The sequence below is a fragment of the Apostichopus japonicus genome, chromosome 10 (assembly GCF_037975245.1).
Source record: "Apostichopus japonicus isolate 1M-3 chromosome 10, ASM3797524v1, whole genome shotgun sequence".
NCBI lineage: Eukaryota > Metazoa > Echinodermata > Holothuroidea > Aspidochirotida > Stichopodidae > Apostichopus > Apostichopus japonicus.
The window spans coordinates 8,410,921-8,430,414 of record NC_092570.1 but is presented as its reverse complement, the minus strand read 5'-3'; the positions used below and the strand labels follow the sequence as shown (position 1 = coordinate 8,430,414).

At 38.7% G+C, this 19,494-nt stretch overlaps 1 protein-coding gene across 1 annotated transcript; it reads right to left on the bottom strand.

The window, feature by feature from the left end:
- Positions 1-435: 435 nt before the first annotated feature.
- Positions 436-18,878, bottom strand: LOC139974726 (short transient receptor potential channel 6-like). The gene is made up of 16 exons (XM_071982098.1): positions 18,344-18,878; positions 17,738-17,853; positions 17,076-17,189; positions 15,510-15,751; positions 14,015-14,243; positions 13,374-13,561; positions 12,728-12,930; positions 10,330-10,469; positions 9,894-9,943; positions 9,239-9,357; positions 8,189-8,435; positions 7,260-7,455; positions 6,247-6,423; positions 5,433-5,540; positions 4,315-4,610; positions 436-3,053 (listed from the first exon to the last, which is right to left on the bottom strand). Exons 1-16 carry the CDS (start codon positions 18,675-18,677, stop codon positions 3,008-3,010), a joined length of 2,805 nt encoding a protein of 934 aa, XP_071838199.1. The 5' UTR covers positions 18,678-18,878; the 3' UTR covers positions 436-3,007.
- Positions 18,879-19,494: the final 616 nt, after the last annotated feature.

Below are 19,494 nucleotides of genomic sequence, written 5' to 3'. Positions count from 1 at the left end.
CTTGCTGTCAAATATGGCCTTCAAACTGAGATACAGTTCTTACTGTCGCTGCTTCGTCAAAAGCTATGATCGCCTTGAACTTGGGACAACTAACGATCTACAGATGTGGAATATGACTTTAAAGCAGTGTATTCTTCATGTCATCTTACGGTAAATTGACAGAATCTATATTTTATGAATGCCTCGAAGTCGAACAGCGGTGGTGACGGCGTGTATGTGTGTGTGTGTGGGGGGGGGGGGGTGTGCTCTATACGGTACTTTTCGCCGGTTTAGCCCGGTAACCGTCACAGCTAACCAATGTGATGGCGTGACTATATGCACATGACTATCGGTCCATATATGATCCGTAATCTTGATACATTTTAGCGATGATCACATTTATAGAACACTCTAAAAGCTTCCGTAAGTATACAATACCCATTGTCCAAGCAAGCACAGTAATACCACATGAAAAAGCCTCTCCTTATTTCCCCCGTAATGATCTCTGTTTCGTTTGCTTCATTTAGGTTTAGAGAGGGCCGGGTGGTGGCACAAATGTTGAGGCAGTGGGACATTTAACTTTGATTTGAAGAACTAAACCTTATCCCAATCACCTAACATACTTCCGGTATATAATATACGTCTCATGAAATGCTAAACTTCATTCTTTTGGTAAATCATACCATAGTGTTTACAAAAAATGGGGTCCTTTTTATATTACATAAAGGAACTTCTTTTAAAAAATAAACGATTTCATTTTAATGGAAATGGTAGACTACTTTTCATTAACAACAAAGGCATTTCTTATAGCTACTTTATGATGAGGAATACACTTTAGGTTTTGCATTAAGGCCCTTGATGGGCTATACATGTGCCATTATATATCTCACGGAAGAAGATTCAGCATGCAGTGGAGATCAAAACCTTAAATTGGTTTAATTCAGATAATAATTAACGGAGATATAGCATTTTATAAGTTGGATTCATTTTCGGTCAATAACCCAATAAGAATGGAAACATTTTACGGATACTATAGAGGTCATATATAGGTCGATTGATGTCAAGACAGGTCAAGTAGCCAGTTTAATTTTTTTTATACCAGTTATAATTGCAAACAGTAACAGAAATGAACAATAATAACAACGTAAAACAATATTATTCAATGGTTTTGGTCTAATAAATTGGTTTAGCAAAACAGTTCACATCTGCTTCTTATAAAACGCAGTTATGTCCATAGGCAATGAATCGCAGAACCTGTCGATAGCTCTCATTTGTTTCTAAAAATATTTGCTTTAAATTCCCCTTTTCAGGGGAAATAATTAATTAAGATTATTCATTATTAAAAAAAAATTAAAAATATAAAAATTAAGTAAATGCTCTAAAAACTATCTGAAAATGATCTGAAGTACAGCCAACTGAACTTGTCATAAAAAGAATTGAAAACTAACTAAAGCTTTTGCATCTGCGGTATTTCATTCTACCCCTCCCTTCTTCCCCTTTACACCTATAAATCCAATCGTTACGCTAATGGCTCATCTTACGTATAATGAAAACTGTCTTTGGCTATGGTATCACTAAACAAACTTATAAAATCTGAAGATAATTAATATAGTTACATATACATAATAGCTAAATCTTCAAGGAAAGAAAATATTCTTTTACTTTTGATTCTGATCAAACAAATTAATCATCCTTTACTTTCTAGTCATACTTTATTATTGCAAAGCATTTCCTTATACATTAAGAATCTCATTGCATCCACAATTCTATATGAAGCAAGTTACGAAAGTGAAGGTGAGATCAGCCGCCGGAACAAGTGGTATAGCTGTGCCCGACTTTTGTTTATCCTACCATATATTTATAGTATGATCACAATGATGCACATATACAATGCATGTAGTGTATAGGCCTATACATAAAATGTAATCCACATCACGAGCGAATTTGATACGACTTAATAATGGACGTGGTATACTAACCTAGATTATTAAAATATTTCAACATAAACAACGGAAATCAACGAGCGCGTAACTTAATATAACGTTAAAGTTATGTATACATTAGAAATAATTACAGTTCTGGCAGGCTTAAATCTTCAAATACCCGGCTTTAGTCTAAAAGGCAATGGTCAAAATTAAAAGTATACGGTATTACATTTTAGGCCAAATTTATAGACTTAAATAATTAGATATTTCATATAGAAAAATACGCATTTTCTATCATTTTAACTTTGTGATATAGTATGTTACTATTCCGGGCATAAGCAGTCATACTCAGACGTAATCAGACATATACACAATTAATGATAATCACGTATGTGTATATAGTAAACTAATTCGTTTCCAAAGAAGATGATTCTTGGGTATCTTCTGGTTTACCTCTGCCCAGTGGCGTAGCCAGCATTCTATTGTTAGGGGGCAAGATTTTTCTTAAGGGGGGGGGGGGGGTGGCAACCCCGTGATGGTTGATGGTAGGAATTACCAAGAAATATATGTATTAATGGGCACCTCGTCTGCACAAAGTGGCATCATTGGTCGCTGAAAATGCACATGGGTTGCTAGCGCTAGTTTGTAATGGTTATACAACCGGCCAAATTATTGGCGCTTATTATGTAGGACGATATTGATCAACGGTCTCCGTATATGTGGGTATGATGAAGGCCAAAAAAGGGTAATATCTCGGTCTGATTACCAAGTTCTGACCTCATATGAAGTATGAACATGAGCCCTGAGGTATGAATACTTGTGATTAGAACTCGAAAAAATGTAAAAAAGAAGTATTTTGAATACATTACTGGATATCATTGGGCGGGAGGGGGGGGGGGCAAGACTGTAGCACAAAGCAAATTTTTTTGGGGGGCATTGCCTCCCTGGCCCCCTCTGGCTACGCCACTGCCTCTGCCTACCCCCTATCCCTTTTTTTTACTCCTGGCTCCCCTTGAGTCCTCCTGGCCCCCCGTCTGCCCTCATGTATGGCCATCATGTCAAGACACATGTCATCCGGGCGAGGGATCCCTGACCGAAATCCGCTAAACCAGACTGACCGACGATGTGTGTTTCCTTCCGCCAGGGTTTCTGGAAGAGATTAATGAATAAACATGAAGAGGGGCATATGGTCAGCCATCATTGGGAACATTTCCTAATGCTAATACCTCTCTAAACTGTACTCCAATATCATGCTCTCAAAGAACTGGTATTGACAGTACAAACAGTTCCTAACCTTGATCTGATAGAGACATGATATTCATACTACTCGCACTGACAATACGAGTGCTCTGAAGCGGGACATGACACTACATTATAGGAAAAAATTGTCCCAACTGGGTTATCATGATATGATGAATGTTACATAAGATCCAAATTTTATATTGAACTAACCGGTGCATGGAGTATTGTTATTGTATGTTGTTCAATTGTGTTATGAAGCGCGAGTTTGCTAGAATCATTTATCCATAGCAACATCCCTATAGTGCACAAATGTACCTGAACCAAACATCTTCTAACCCCAGAAGCTATTCTCAAAAGGGCAAAACGGGTAGCTGATTGTCTAGTGTTCTTTTGTTTTTTATTAATATATATCATATTGACACAACGGACAATGGAACAACTGCCTATCTTCAGATTGCAGAATCTTGTTTCTTACAATAACCTTTACGCAACATTTTCTAGTTGTTCTTCTCTTTTTGATGTTTAGGTTTTCGGAGTCACTATTTATTTGTCCTAATTCAGTTATACCTTTATTATCTGCTAAGTGGGAATGTGTATTATATATTTCGAAATTCGTATTAACCTAAAATACTTTGTTAATCGATCACTTTCATTTTCACAATTATTGTCGCTATTTAAGAAATATCTATTGTTTATTTACGAAAATGGAAAAAGAAAGTTGTACATTGAATTCAAAGTTTGAATAAAAGATGGCCAAAAACAAAAGAGAGAATCTTGTTGATCAGTTTCAAACTTATTAATAAAAAGCAAAAAAAAAACTATTAACTGCTACTAAATATTGGCATACGCACAGTCTATCGTAATTTCTACTTCAGGCAATATGATTGGATAATCGGCACTAGGTGTTCACTGTTTGATTCGAAAGTAAATGTAACACACCTTTACAACATTTTAAGTATCTGCTGTTACATAACAATGTAATAAACTAACAAACATAGAATCTATTTAAGTGCTCTTGATGGCGCGAGAACTCTAGCAGATCTTAGAGTTCCTTTATACTCTATAAAGGAACTCTAGCATATCCCAGATATAGCAAGATTGGCGGTCCGCCAGTGACAACGTCCGCACAGATTTGTATATCGGTACAGCTGCACAGTATATATCTTACCCGTTGGACGGTGTGACTTCCGCTGGTCGTTCATCTTCTGGGATGACTTCCAGAGATGAAAGGGTACCGGTAGATTTTAGATGAGTCGTTGATGACGTAGGTGTAGATGAAGCTGATCCCAGACTTTGCGGGGTAAGTTTGTTAATCCTTTGCTGATCTTTAAGATCAATTGGCTCGTTTGAAATAGAGGCATTAACAGAGGATCTTCGACTGGTTGGAGTTATCGGGTCCACACGAGGAGGTGGAGCTACCTTCAAGTGACCGTGTTTGTAACGCTCGACCAAAGTTTCAAGAATCTTAGAGTGAAAAGATGGAAAAATGAACTCTTCAAAATATCGCTATGAAGATAGTTACCACGAATATCGTATTTTACATGACTTAAATGTTATTACAATAACATAAAAATAATTATACCAAAGCCATGTATCTCTCTTTCTTTGGTTAATAAACCCTATTCGTATAATCATTGGCGTCACGATGGTGTATTAGTTCATTTTTGTTCTACCAAACCCAGCTGTTTTATGTTATATGACAACAAACGTTTTTCTTCCACCCCCCCCTCCCCCATCAACTCGATGGAATGATGAATACATATTACAGCAATAAATATAGAAGAGTCAGTAACTATAGGATTTCAGGGACCCCGGTTCTAGAGCTACGCCTCTGTGAAGAGGGTGCAATGTGGGGCATCGTATACCATAGACACGGGTGGAGGGTACCTCTACTTTCAAGAATGTTTTTCATTTTATAATCTTCTCATTTTTTTGATTTTCTATTATAGTACGCGGTTTACAATACGATGGTACAACAATGAAACGATTTACACATGTTTGTATCATTTTTTTACTGTCCTGATATTGCTGAAACCATGGAAACGACTGTGTTTTCGCAAAATTTCATTGTGATAGCTATGGCCAACTAAATCTACTTCAATCAGTGATCTTTCACACAATCTATAATCGTTTAACATGTTATAACTAGCTACCCCCCCCCACCCAGCACCTATCATCACGCACCCGACCACCCATTCACCACCACATCAATCCACACCAGCTACAACCTCAACCATTAATTCGGCAGGACTACACATACAGAGGTGCCTGGTATGCATTTTGTACCTTTTGGCGTTCCTTGAACCTGATATTATTATCCCTGTTGCCCGCTGCTCCACCGGCTGGTTTCCTTTTCCAGTGGTAGTTAAGCCTAGCTGCAAAACGTTCTGGAACCTGCATATATATATAAATACGGAGAAGAATCAGGGAGGTTGAACACTACAACAGAAGACCGAACTATGATGAGTTAGAAAGTCAATGAATCCTATGTGACTTCATCACAGCTGATGCGGGAGGAATGTGACGTCAAAAGGTGAAAATGGGGGTACAAGTTTTTTATGAATGGAGGGGTGGGACTGGGGAATGTAAGGTATCGCCAGTAGTAGGTAATGTAGGCCATATAGAAACTATATGACACTTTTGATATAAAGAAAATTACGAAATTAATGAAAACAGAAAACTGATATAAATATTCACTAGAATAGCCATTTCAAACCATGCGGATATCTTCAAACGAAACAAATTAATTCTAAAGCTGTTTGGAGGAATTGTTCATCATAATCATCTCTGTTCGTATATGTAGTCAGCATGTCAGATTGTGATCATGTCAGATTATGATACGGAGTGTTAGCTCAGTGGTTAACGTCGGTGCCTTCCAATCATAAGGTCCCAAGTTCGAGTCACTCCAAGATTAATGTATGTCGTCCAGTTACAGATTTTTTGATAATTGACAATTCATAAATAATCATGGACGTTAAATATGAATCTAAGAGACTGACTTCGGTCAGCCTGCGGCTTTGATAAGCCAATGAGGCTTCTTCGCGAGTTCCAGCTTGCAGGAGGATCTAAAATACATACATACATGATGTGTTAAGCTTACCGTCACTCCAAGTCGCATGAGCAAGCTTGCGATTCTTCGAGAAATTTTCTTCACGATTCCCCAAATAACACGAACGGAAGGAACAAGATTAAAAGGAACTGGAACATTTGACCTATGACCGCAGTATCCCTGCAGTAACTTCGTTCTTGAAAATATCCATTCTGTATGTAAGTTTCCCTGTTCAATACATCAAAAGAAACACAAGAAATTTGGTCAACATGAAGCGTCTGAAAACTCGATAACTTATAACTTACTTGAAATAGTTAATGAGAGACAAATTTCATACCTAAATTACTACATGTTCTTCAAGGGTTTACAATTGGTATATCAAATTCTTGACTTAATCGATCATATCTCTCAACTTTTATAAAGCATTTAAAAGCAACTCGGATACTTATTTTTTTAAAACTTTGTTACAGGTCGCCCTCTATTACATCGCGTGACTTATACAGACTACAATCTTACGGTACATGCTTTAAAATACTGCGATTGGTATTAAAACTGGTAGGATGCTTACTTCTCTTATGAAGCTGGAAAATATTATTCGAAGACTCTTGTTTGGGAATTAGATCTCAAGGTTGTCTAACAAGATATCGGCTGTGTTCATGTCTTGAAATAGAACAACTTCTTAGTAACAATTGATGCAAATTAATGTAATGAATAGTAGCAGTAGGAGGGGTGCTGGAGAGAGGTATACTTATCTTCCAGTCGTCATGAGAGTAGCTAGGTGTAATCTTTACTGGTTCGGAAGGGACATATCATATTTATGAGAAATATTAATTTATCACCAAGGTAGATGAACTGTGTTTAACAGCACCCAGTGTTACACGATCAAACGGTTTGGTACTGTGGGTAATTTATCCCAGTTCATGTTAGTCTTGGGGCAGTGCCTACCCTCACCCCCCCCCCCCCCCACCCCGCACTACGACCGATCTTCTTCTACATGGTGTTTGTTGTATACCTGTGAGGGTACTACATATTACCCAATCTCTTGAACTAATATGTTGACTTACTTGTATTGATTCGTACGTAGTCAACATTGCAGCTATCAACATATTTAACAGTATTATCGACGTCACAACGATGTAGATGGCGTGAAGAATTTGCACAGTATAGTGAACCATGAACAGGTTGATCGGTAAAGACATATCTACTATATGAAACTCTCCAAAGATTGCCCAAAAAAGCGTATGTAGAGAACCTTGAACGCTGTGAATATAGACAAAAGTTCTACCATTAATATATATAGACGTACTCAATGTAACCAGTTATAGTTCGTAGCATTACTCTAGTGTATGTGTTAAAAAAACAGAAGATATATTGTAATGCAAACGCATTCAAGCGATAGATTCAGAAGGCGTTGGGGTTGTAGCTCAGTTCTTCACTGAGGTTGTACGTGTGCATAAGGGTAAAACATTATTGAACTAGTCCGTCGATTGGACACGTATGCACATAATATAAAACACACGAACACACACGAACACCCACGCACACACACACACATATATATACATATATATAAATATATATATATATAAATATATATATATATATATATATTTATATATATATATATATACATATATATAAATATATATATATATTTATATATATATATATATATATATATATATAGAGGACGTTACAAGGGGAAAATACAGAGCTATGAAAAACATGCAAGACTGTTGCAGACATTTGGAAATTACACCCCTCTCGACGAAAGTACAACATTAAAAGAATGAAAATATATCATTACGAAATAAATTATAAATATTTTACGAGAAATCACGTGCAATCAAAACTAGTTTCTTACTAAGCCATAGATATATGTATACAAACGTTATATATTTCTGTAAATACTGAGGTCTAAGGGGAAAGTTGTGACGTAATAACCCTGGTGGATTTTCGGGTTAAAACGTATTATATCAGAAGACTGTTAAACCTTTCAAACATTTCGGCATTTCCGCAGTGATCCACGTGGAAATCGTCATCTTCACAGCTCCCCAAGTCAGAGTAAGGAGCCATGAGCTGGGCAAACCCCAGAGCAAAAGAAAATACGATTAAAGCTCCCACCACGGCGAACTTGAACACATTAGATAGCATACGACCCATTGAGATAATTAACGAGCCAACACTCTCGAAGTATATGCAGATATGCAACAGTCTTTGTACAGTCAGGATATTGGCCACTGTGAAGTTGAGAAAAAAGAAGAAAAAAGGTGGGATATACGACACCTTTTTTACGTAACAAGTGATTTTGTCGAAACCTTTAAAACATATCATTTTTCTAATCTCTTACATGTTTGTTTGATCGAGACGAGTCTATAAATACCGCAACCGTGCACATGTCTGCGTACAGCATCCATAGAAGATATGGAATATGTGTGGTAACTGTGAGCGATCAACCTTGAGGAACTTTGACTGTGGTGACGTCATTGTGCGGATAACATCTTAATAGAGTTGCGCAACCGACTTAACTCACCTTCCCCCACTTTAATCTGTTCTTAGGAATAGACACTTAGTAAATTGGATTATGCCTAGAGAGAAATCATGCTGAAATGTTGAGTCCATGTCAACTACGAGTCCGTGGGGGTTAGGTGGGGGGTAGGACATGTTCTCTCCTGCTGGGGGGGGGGGAACGTTAACAGTAACTGCGTCAAATGTAGCAAAACAAATTGATATGGTTGCAGATTATAGCACCATTTGTATATATATATATCTAGGCATCCTTAATTATACAAACTCGACACCTATAGTATGGTGCTCAATAAAAGGTCCATATCTTCAGAAAGCGCACCACCTTGACCACCCCAAAGAAAATCCTGCGTACGGACCTGAACAATACTTCTAACTTTATACACATTTATGGTAATATCACACAATACGTGTTAATTTCAAAGTCACGAATGTTGAGGTCAATACTTCTGCGCTATGTATCTCATCATTAGGACTAATCAATGAATGAAATATTTCAAATTAACAAATGTTTTACCAGAAAAAGTAACTTCAGCCCAAATTTGGGTTTCGAATGTACTCCATTCGGCCCGTGATGGTTGGTACAGTGTACCATTAACACTAAAATAAACGGTATGGTTAGCCGGCTTTCGATTCCTGGAAAGAAAAGACGATTCATATTGATTAGCCGCATTCATTGTAATGGATTAAGCTGATTAATCTCATGCTCATTTAATTCCACATAAAGTAAACAAGTATAGCAGATACATTCACTTTTGCAAATGGTCAGCTCTAGAAAGGTAAAATCGTTGGGAAGGTACAGAGTTGAATCTGAATCAAAAGTAGGGTTTGGGGCCGGGATGGGGTGGGGGGGCGTTTGGGTGGTCAGCATGTTGCAACCTGTTATATGTAATGATATTGAAAACAATCATATACAGAGATCCTTAGTTGGTAACCATGTTGCGACAAAATGGCATTGTGAACAACATTATAGGGAATCTGGAACAAAAAAAATATTGATTCGTATCATGAAGTTAGAAAATGGAGTCTTCGGATTTTTAAGATGTTGCCCCAAAATGACTCTGTAAGAGAAAAGGAGTGGGATGGGCTGGGGATGGGGGGGGGGTTGAGTCGACATAGTTCATCCTTTCATACAGATGAAGAATATAACTTAATACCATTCGGTGACTTACACTGTAACAACCTCAGTGCCTCCATCCGTTATGGACGAATATACGTCGACCTGTCGGGAGATAAAAGAAATATGTAAAGTGCGCCTCCTTTCGTGGTAGTCGTGGAGCGGCGTTTTTTCTCTTTGATCTTTCATTTCACAACAATAAGTAGTTAAAATATTTAGAAAATTAGGAAACCATATATTTTTCAATTCCTTTAATGACAAAGATATTATAATTGACCTTCACAAGTCTTTTTTTCTTAATTTCTATTTCACGATCTCTCTATTCAAATTCAAGGATTATAATTAGGTATATATACAATGATCTACGTCATTGCTGACGTTAAAGAGTGACTCATTTCAATTAACTTATACGTTCCTGTTTTATTAGTTGTTTCAAATATGGTTGACAATGCTCTGTACTCATAGGTGACTACATACATGTACATACTAACCTGTACCAAAGACACGAAGTAAGCTGCAAGTGATGCAGCGTATAGACACGTTTGAGTCAAATTTATCCAACTCCATGACTTTCCGAAGAATGACTTGGCGCCCATCTTATAAATACTGGCGACGGTCCACATAACTTGTCCTACAGAAATGATAATTAAAACGAGGTATAGGTTTACGACACAGGATATCTCAACTCAGATCCGTTGCCAGGGTCAACATTTGGAGAGAGGGGGGGGGGGGGTGGTGAAGGAGAATATTGACCGATTTCCATCTTGGCGAAGGTACTGAGGGGAGTGATCTAAGGGTATATATAGGGGGTGTCTTCTGATTAGTTTCAACTTACAATCCGCAATCCAAATTGGCAGAAACATTGAAAATATTTCCAACGTTCCCCCGACAACGCTCCAAGTGACAGTGATATCAGACCACGATATTTCCGACAACTTTTGAAATACTCTGATAAGACCTAGCAACTAACCAATCTTTTATTTTCGCTGATTGGGTCCAATTAGTAAAAGGTTTGAGTGTTAGTGAATGCGAATTAACTCCACCTCTCTCTCTCTCTCTACTTGCATTCGTATACATCTCAATTTTGTAACAACTTCTTGTGCTGGTGTTTGGAAGCCTTTACCCCTAGAGGCTTCTTCAAGAGATTGTACGCTGCGGGAGAGTACATACCTGTAAGCATGTCTCTAGTCCAAAACCCAATCTAGTGTACCTTACTCATCTTGGTCTTGGTCTTGGTGTAATACTGCACAAATCGCCCCTGATGTGGCTGTTGACATGCAGTCCTTCAAGTTTGCTAATGGTGCTGCTGACTTCCCAGCATGAACTTGAAGGAGGCGGTGTTTGGTGCTGATTTTAGATCAGGTGGGAGTGCGTTCCACTGAGGAATGGTGCGAGGATAAAGCGAATATTTATAACAGTTCTTTTGAGCTTGAGGAATTTTATAATTCAAACTGTGAGATTGACGTGTGGTTGGTTTGTCTTTGTCTTCAAGAAGGTTATTTATGTTGCTTGGGATTAGGCCATGAGTCTCTTTATATATGGTAACAAGTCGTGCTTTGAATCTTCTGTTTTCAAGAGTATCCCAGTTGAGATCTTTTAACATGTCTGTGACACTACTAAAGCGACTATACTCATTTTTGACGAACCTGGCAGCCCGTCGTTGAACTTTTTCCAAGGATTCTGTGTGGATTTGCTGATGAGGGTCCCAGATTACACTGGCATATTCCAGTTTGGGTCTAACAAGAGCTTTATAAGCTGTTTCTCTTGCCGATGATGCACAATTCCAAAAATTACGTTTGATAAGACCAAGGATTTTATTGGCACTGTTTACCGACTGGTTGATGTGTTTTGACCAGGTAAGATCACTTGAAAGTTCGACTCCAAGGTAGGGATGGTGTTTAACCTCTTGAAGGATGGAGTCGCCCATTGAGTACTCATGATTTGGAATATTCTTCTTGTGAGTCATCCGCATAATGAAGCATTTTGATTTGTTGAATCTCATCTGCCATGCTGTCTCCCAGTTACAGAGTGAATTTATGTCTTTTTGAAGATTGTCACAATCACTATGGGAATTTATTTGTCGGTACAGAATTAAATCATCTGCAAACATTCTTACATCAGAAGCGACACAGTCGGGTAGGTTGTTTATGTAGACTAGGAACAGCAGGGGACCCAAAACTGTTCCCTGTGGGACTCCGGAAAATACAGGAGAACTTGTTGATGACTCCCCGTCAATAATGACATTTTGAGTTCTGTTGGATAGAAAATCCTCAATCCACCTGTTGGTATTGTGTCTGATGCCAAGATGTTCAAGTTTCATCAGAAGGCGTCTGTGAGGAACTACATCAAATGCTTTGCTAAAATCCATAATACAGAGATCTACATGACCTCGATTTTCCAGTATTTGAGTTAAGTCATCTACAAGTCCGGCTAACTGCGTTTCACATGATCTCCCGCGACGAAACCCATGTTGTTTATCACTAAGTATGGAGTATTTATCAAAATGAGTCATTGTTACTTACTGCTCAGACAGGACCAAATCCTGAGTTCAATGTGGAAGTCCCTGTAAGCCTGTCTCTAGTCCCAACCCCAAGCTTGTGTACCTTAGTCAGTGTTACCTAACTGCTCAGACAGTACCCAATCCCAATCCTCTTATTCTACTGAACTATGGAACGCGAAAACTAAGTTTTTTGTTGTCTTAACTTAAGTTGTTGCTGCTGTGTTACCATGCTGTTGCTCAAACTCACGTTGATGTCTAAAATTCCGTTGTCTAAACTTACTTCGTTGTCTAAACTTACGTTAAACTTAGCAACGAAATAAGTTTGCCCTTTTCGCGTTCCATACTGAACTCTTCTATCTGTAGATTGCTTGCTTTATATATCTACATACCTGCGGTTATTACTAGAATGATATACATCCTCCCGTAGATGGGCCAATAGAGCGTGTTCACCTCGGAGCAAGTGAAGCCTTCTGGATAATCCACGCCTATGTCCGGGCACTCTGTATTTGTATATGAAACATTCACAGCCGTAAGTAACAGGAAGAGTAGGAACAACAAGTGCGATGAGAACGAGTTGAGGATCCGCACGTAGCTGTAATAGAGAGTGGGAGGGGGGGGGGGGTGAGAGGGGGTGAGAGACGATGGAGAGAGAAACAGAGAAGATGGGATGATGCAGATGCAGACGATCAAAAGGTTCAAAATTAAATTAGGTCTACGCATGCTCAGAGTGGTATGGTAGGTAGGTACGCATTATGCCACTACGCTATTATTAACTCTTTTCGAAATCATGAAATAAGGCAACAACCTAATAAGCATTTCGAAAGTGGTATATAGTCTGTAAGATAATATCTCTTGTTTATACATTCTCAATATTTGATATTGTTGGAATGATTGGACCTGATAAAAAACTATAACATCGCCACCCCGAGCAAAGCTAACAGCTAAAGCCAACCACATGCCTAAAGCAATTACAAACAAATATAGGAAAAAGAGCGAAATGCGATTTTTATTTACAAGAAAAGTATTGTTACTCACGGTGTTTCCATAAACTGAACCAACTTCTTGACTGGACAGAGAGAGTATGAAAGGCAAAGGAAGGGGGTGAACATAATCACCATTAAGGACAGGAATAAGAACCTCATAGGTCCCATCTCGTCCCAGGCTATAGGACCATGAAAGATCCGTTCTGTTACAGCCATTTGGGAAAACGGATGCGCTACAAACTATATGAAAATAACAACAGAAAGGTAAAAACAAAATGGGTAGAAGGAACTGCATGTCGGGTGAAACAGGGGAGAGGGGGAGGGGGATGGTCAAATTGATTTCGAAATCAGATGAATAACAGCCTTGGAATCTTATCTGATGGTAACAGTGGTTTGAATTTCTCATTGAATTGCTTTGACGTCATCATCCAACGTAGGCAGGTTGGACGCATAACATCACAGCAAGTCAGTAGCGGGTCGTCTAAAGATTAGATTCAACAGAGTGTGTGTTGAGGAAGGGAATGGGGGGGGGGGGGTGATGAGAACACCTTGGACCGTCTTGAACTACGTTCGTTATTAATGATACTTTCTACATCAATATATCAATCACAACTGTGCAATACTTATATACCCTTCATCAAAATATAAAGTCATTGTTAAGTAAGCCGCTACAGTATATATATATAGTCTTACCTTTTTGAATGTAAGCGATATTGCCTGCTCCAAACCTACTGGTAAGGCGGATCCACCATTATGGTGTTTCTTGATTTTCGGTTGTCGTCTTTTAGCATTTTGGAAACATTTGGGAGTTGCTGAAATTGCTAGAAATACTTCAATTTCTCTCTTACTCTTGCATTGGTCCAGCAAATTACACAGTAAATCTTCTGTTGTGTCAATTACTTCATCAATTTGTTTGGTGAAGCTGTGAAGTTTGTGGGAAAAAAAAACGTTTTCCTTCAATCTGAGAAGATGGGCAATAAAGGAGAAGCTAAGAAGCACTTTGTCAGGCCCATCATTCCATTCCTCCCCAGTCTCCCCACTTCCCACCTAGCCCCACTTCCCCCTGCAGCCCACCTTTGTTAGCAATGACTTTACTACATTAGTTGATGTTTCCCATTGTAAACCAGTCGCAAGTTACCTGAACACGTACTTTCTCCATAAACCCATTAAGGTAACTAATTCACGACCCACACGTAAGCTTTCTCCATAAACTCATTAAGGTAACTGCTTCATGACCCACCCACAAGCCAGCTTTCTCCCCCAAAAAACATTAAAATTACTACTTCATAACCCGCAAGCCAGCTTTCTCCAAAACCCCATTCAAATTACTACTTCATGACCCACAAGCCAGCTTTTTTCATAAACCCATTAACTGCTTTATGATCGACAAGCCAGCTTTCTCCATAAACCCATTTAAGTAACTGCCTCATGACCCACAAGCCATCTTCCTTCATAAACCCATTAAGGTAACTGCTTCATGACCCACACGCCAGCTTCCTCCATAAACCCATTAAGGTAACTGTTTCATGACCTACAATCCAGCTTTCTCCATAAACCCATTAAGGTATAACTGCTTTCATGACCCACAAGCCAGCTTCCTTCATAAACCCATTAAGGTAACTGCTTCATGACCCACACGCCAGCTTCCTCCATAAACCCATTAAGGTAACTGTTTCATGACCCACACGCCAGCTTTCTCCATAAACCCATTAAGGTGACGACTTCATGACCTACAAGCCAGCTTCCTCCATAAACCCATTAAAGTAACTGCTTCATGACCCACAAGCCAGCTTCCTCCATAAACCCATTAAGGTAACTGCTTCATGACCCACAAGCCAGCTTCCTCCATAAACCCATTAAGGTAACTAATTCATGACCCACAATCCAGCTTTCTTCATAAACCGATTAAGGTAACTGCTTCATGATCCACACGTTAGCTTTCTCCATAAACCCATTATGGTAACTAATTCATGACCCACAAGCCAGCTTTCTTCATAAACCCATTAAGGTAACTGCTTCATAACCCACACGCCAGCTTTCTCCATAAACCCATTAAGGTGACGACTTCATGACCTACAAGCCAGCTTCCTCCATAAACCCATTAAGGTAACTGCTTTCATGACCCACACGCCAGCTTCCTCCATAAACCCATTAAGGTAACTAATACATGACCTACAAGCGAGCTTACCTCGGGTGACTCTGCAGTGTTCGTTTAAGGTTTCCTGTCTCGCTGTATCTGCTTAAGTCAACTGCGAGTCGGAATGCCCGACCCACCGGGTTCGTCTCGGTCAGGATGATCAGTGAAGGACTGACAATTGCCTTTACGTATTGAAGAAATGAAAAACATTCCAGGAGCTTGTCACCCTTGACCCCTGGAACATGTAAACATGACTTTAAGTCCGGTAGCATCGCGCCATGTCGGATCAAAATCTGAGAAAGGAATGAAAATAAAAGCAGAGAAAAAAAAAACAGGGAATAAGACGATATTAGTAGGGGAATCGAGCCAGAAGTTTTTGAATGGTAGAGGAAGGACCTGTACCACATTAATAACTACTTTCCCCTCACCCCTTGTCCCGTCTCCCCAACGCCCCAACGCCCCACCCCCTCCCACACCATTCCATCTCAGGAGAACGATTGTTTCTGCGCTATAAAGTCAGAAATTCAATATCGCCGGTTTGTGAGTTCTGAGGATGATCGGTAAGCTACGGAAGCTTAAAAATACCATCAACATAAGTAATACTTTGCCCCAATAAGTCAACAATTTCAGTAAATTGGTTAGATAACTAGATAATATCTTATCAAAAATCAGAAAATTGTTGGATTGCTCAGTTGAAATGAAGTAAAAAATTGAACATTGGCAACTTATGTTGATAGCACTTTTAAGCTTCCGTAGTAAGCAGCAAATTCGTGTGGCAGGCTTTTTGTTTTGATGAGATCCTCGTATTTGATGAAATACTGACTGTATCTTGAATACACGAGGATTCGCATAAACGAAATCCATAGATATCGTAAAGGCTGGCCGATTATTTGCAGCAATACCCCCGAGTCTCACTTAGCAAAAGGCGTGTAGTTTATTATGAATTAGAGCAACTACGTGCAGATGGAACCCAATATGGCCGACAGATTTGATTTACTAGTAGAATTATATGAATCACGTACATGGCAAGTTATCTTCGCAATAAACCCTCGAGAAATGATTTGTCCACTTTTCTTGACGGCATCTTGTCTCATCTGACCAGATTAGAGGCAGATCTATCGATAACTGTTTACTTCCCAAGAGTAAAATTTTCCCAACTTTATTAGATTTGGAAACATAATGACTTCGATTCGAATTCTTTATGAAGAGTTGTATATCATAAGTGTATTTAGAGTGTATACAGGCTGCATCAAGATTTTGCCGAGGTAGTATGCAGATAAATGAAAACACCCAACTCTTGATGCAACGAGACGAACAGAAAAATAAGCTGAGCTGCTCAAGTTGGAGCGGGCGGGCGAGGCGGTGGGGTGTGGGGGGGGGTCGGGCGGAATGGAGAGTGTATCTTTTTAAGGGGTTAAATCGTTGTATACAAAATCGAAACTTTTATAGGAACATTTTTCCAAGACATCACGGTTCCCAAGCCGACCTATCACGTAAACAGACCTGCCCTCATTACCACCCACCCCAATTCTCTGTCAGAAATAAATTGTTAAATTATAAAAAATTAATAAATTCAATAAAAGGTGCCTGTAGTTGTACCATAACCTGCATTCATACCTTAATCGTGTCGAAGTCATTTTCCTTGGCTGCTAGTTGCAGCGCTGTGGTGGATGCGAGGAACTCGTGTCCAGAAGCAAATCCGTTGATTATGTTATGACTCTCTGATGGATCCTTTAAAAATATGCAAAATAAAAAAATATACGGTAGACTATGATAATAACAAAGGAATCATTATATTATTTATGGGTTTTAATGAAGATGGAAGTGTAGTGTATAAGTAAAATCAGTGTCTTTTTATTGTTAAATCGTGAATTGTTGAAACAGTATATATCAGTTGAAACATGTTTCTGCAGCCTGCGCAGTCGTAATTCAGCCATTAATTAAAATTAATGAATTAAGTGTAGTTCGTTGCCGTTCAGAACCACAGTATCTACATGATGAATAGAGAAAGTTAATCCATCAACAACCTATTCACAAAAAGTATACAAACGTTTGTAAAAAAAAAGAAGAAGAAAAGAGATTAGGAAATCTTTGTAAAAAATGGGACGCCGAGATGAGCTGGAGGCTGATATACGAACTAACTGCATGGCCCTAAATAAATCTCATAAATTATGTGAAAACGCCACGGAAGGTGTTTCAATAATCAGTCTGAGAAATGATTCGTCCTCTCTGTTGATGGAATGGGATTTCTAATCGATAGAGTATATACAGATCCTTACCTTTGTTCCGATGAAATTACAAATAGTTTGGATGATTTGAGGACATCTCAGGCTTACAGCAATGAGAAGCCCATCACCGATTGGAGAACCATCCTGAAGAAGTTCCGACAACCGTTCTGGTTAAAAAAATGGTACAGGATCCTGTGATATTTAATTATATATATATATATATATATATATATATATATATATATATATATATATATATATATATATATATATATATACATATATAAATATATATATATATAAATATATATATATATATATTTATATAAATATATATATATATATAAATATATATATATATTTATATATATATATATTTATATATATATATATATATATATATATATATGTTATATATATATATATATGTTAAAATTATTACATATGCCAACAAAAAAAAACAGCTTCGTTCAACACCGTTATAAATTGTAGCGACGTACCATATCTGATAACTACGAGTAAAATAATGTACTGATCTCTTCCGCCTTTACACCCTCCCCCTCCCCCTCCCCTCCCCGTCCTTCCGTTGTCTCAGTTGAGTTGCTGCGGCCTGTATATAGTCTTGTATTATATTAAATTCAAAGGCCCACGACTTACCAATGTCAGATATCACGACTGCCTCTTTGACTGTCTTTACAGTCGGTTGGTCATCTATTGTTAGTCCGCCGATGTGAAAACTACCTCCATCAAATGGGTCGGCACCCTCCTCATCTTCCTCCTCGGAAACGTTGACGTCACCAGCCTCAATGTTTGTGTTTTCCATCATACTTGTCTCGACCTCGTCAAGTGTGTCACCATGTCGTCCATTCTCGCCGTCAGAGTCAGACGAGGAGCTTCCAACCTTATCTAAGTCGATTTTTTTATGGCCTTTGTGATCCTCGCGAAATGCCCGTCGCCTCCAAGGCAACTTGCGGCCCATCTTGCGGCCCATCTTGCGATATTAGGTACACCTCTTCGTCTGTGTATCTCTGTACGTTCCTTTAAATTCTTCCACTACACTGTATCGGACTTTACATGGGCAAATAGTTGTAGGATGATATACACACAGACATCATAGCTGTAACACACACACGATACTCACACACGTCCTGGTGTTCGAAAGGATGGTTCTGCTCGGCTGGGCAAGTTGGCATTTAACGCACCTTCACGGGATATTGTTGTACAACAACCTTGTGTCAAGCTTACTGCGTTCGCACAAAAGCTATGCGGGCCTTCAAAGTCTGAGGTGACCATGATTAACGGTGCCTTCAATATCTACACAGGTTACAGTGGTTATACGCTTGGTTACATTTACACAATCAAGGGTATAACTAGTACGATAACTGTTTTCTGAGAAATAAAAAGATTGTTCGATATCCCTTAGGTAGGAAGTCTATATGCAAGACAAATATGATAAAATTTCTACATATCTTAACTTTCCCTTAAGTGTTTTTTTCTCCTTCTTTATCTCAACCTCTTCATAGGGAAATCCTTGTTGCATTGGTTAATTAACATATTCAAACAATACTCATTCTGAAATTTCCCTCGTGCATCTAAGCACCCCCATCTCCCAACAATACAGCAAATTAAATGAGTATAACCTCTTGTAAAATTATTTATCTGAGGTATGTGGCCATATAGGCTACCGGTACCTATTTATTTAGGTATACTATGCCAGGAAGCTGTTTATAACTCCTACGTTACACTCGGCGTCACCAATTACGTCACCAATGACGTGAGAGCATGATATCGATATACCTTGAGGGGTG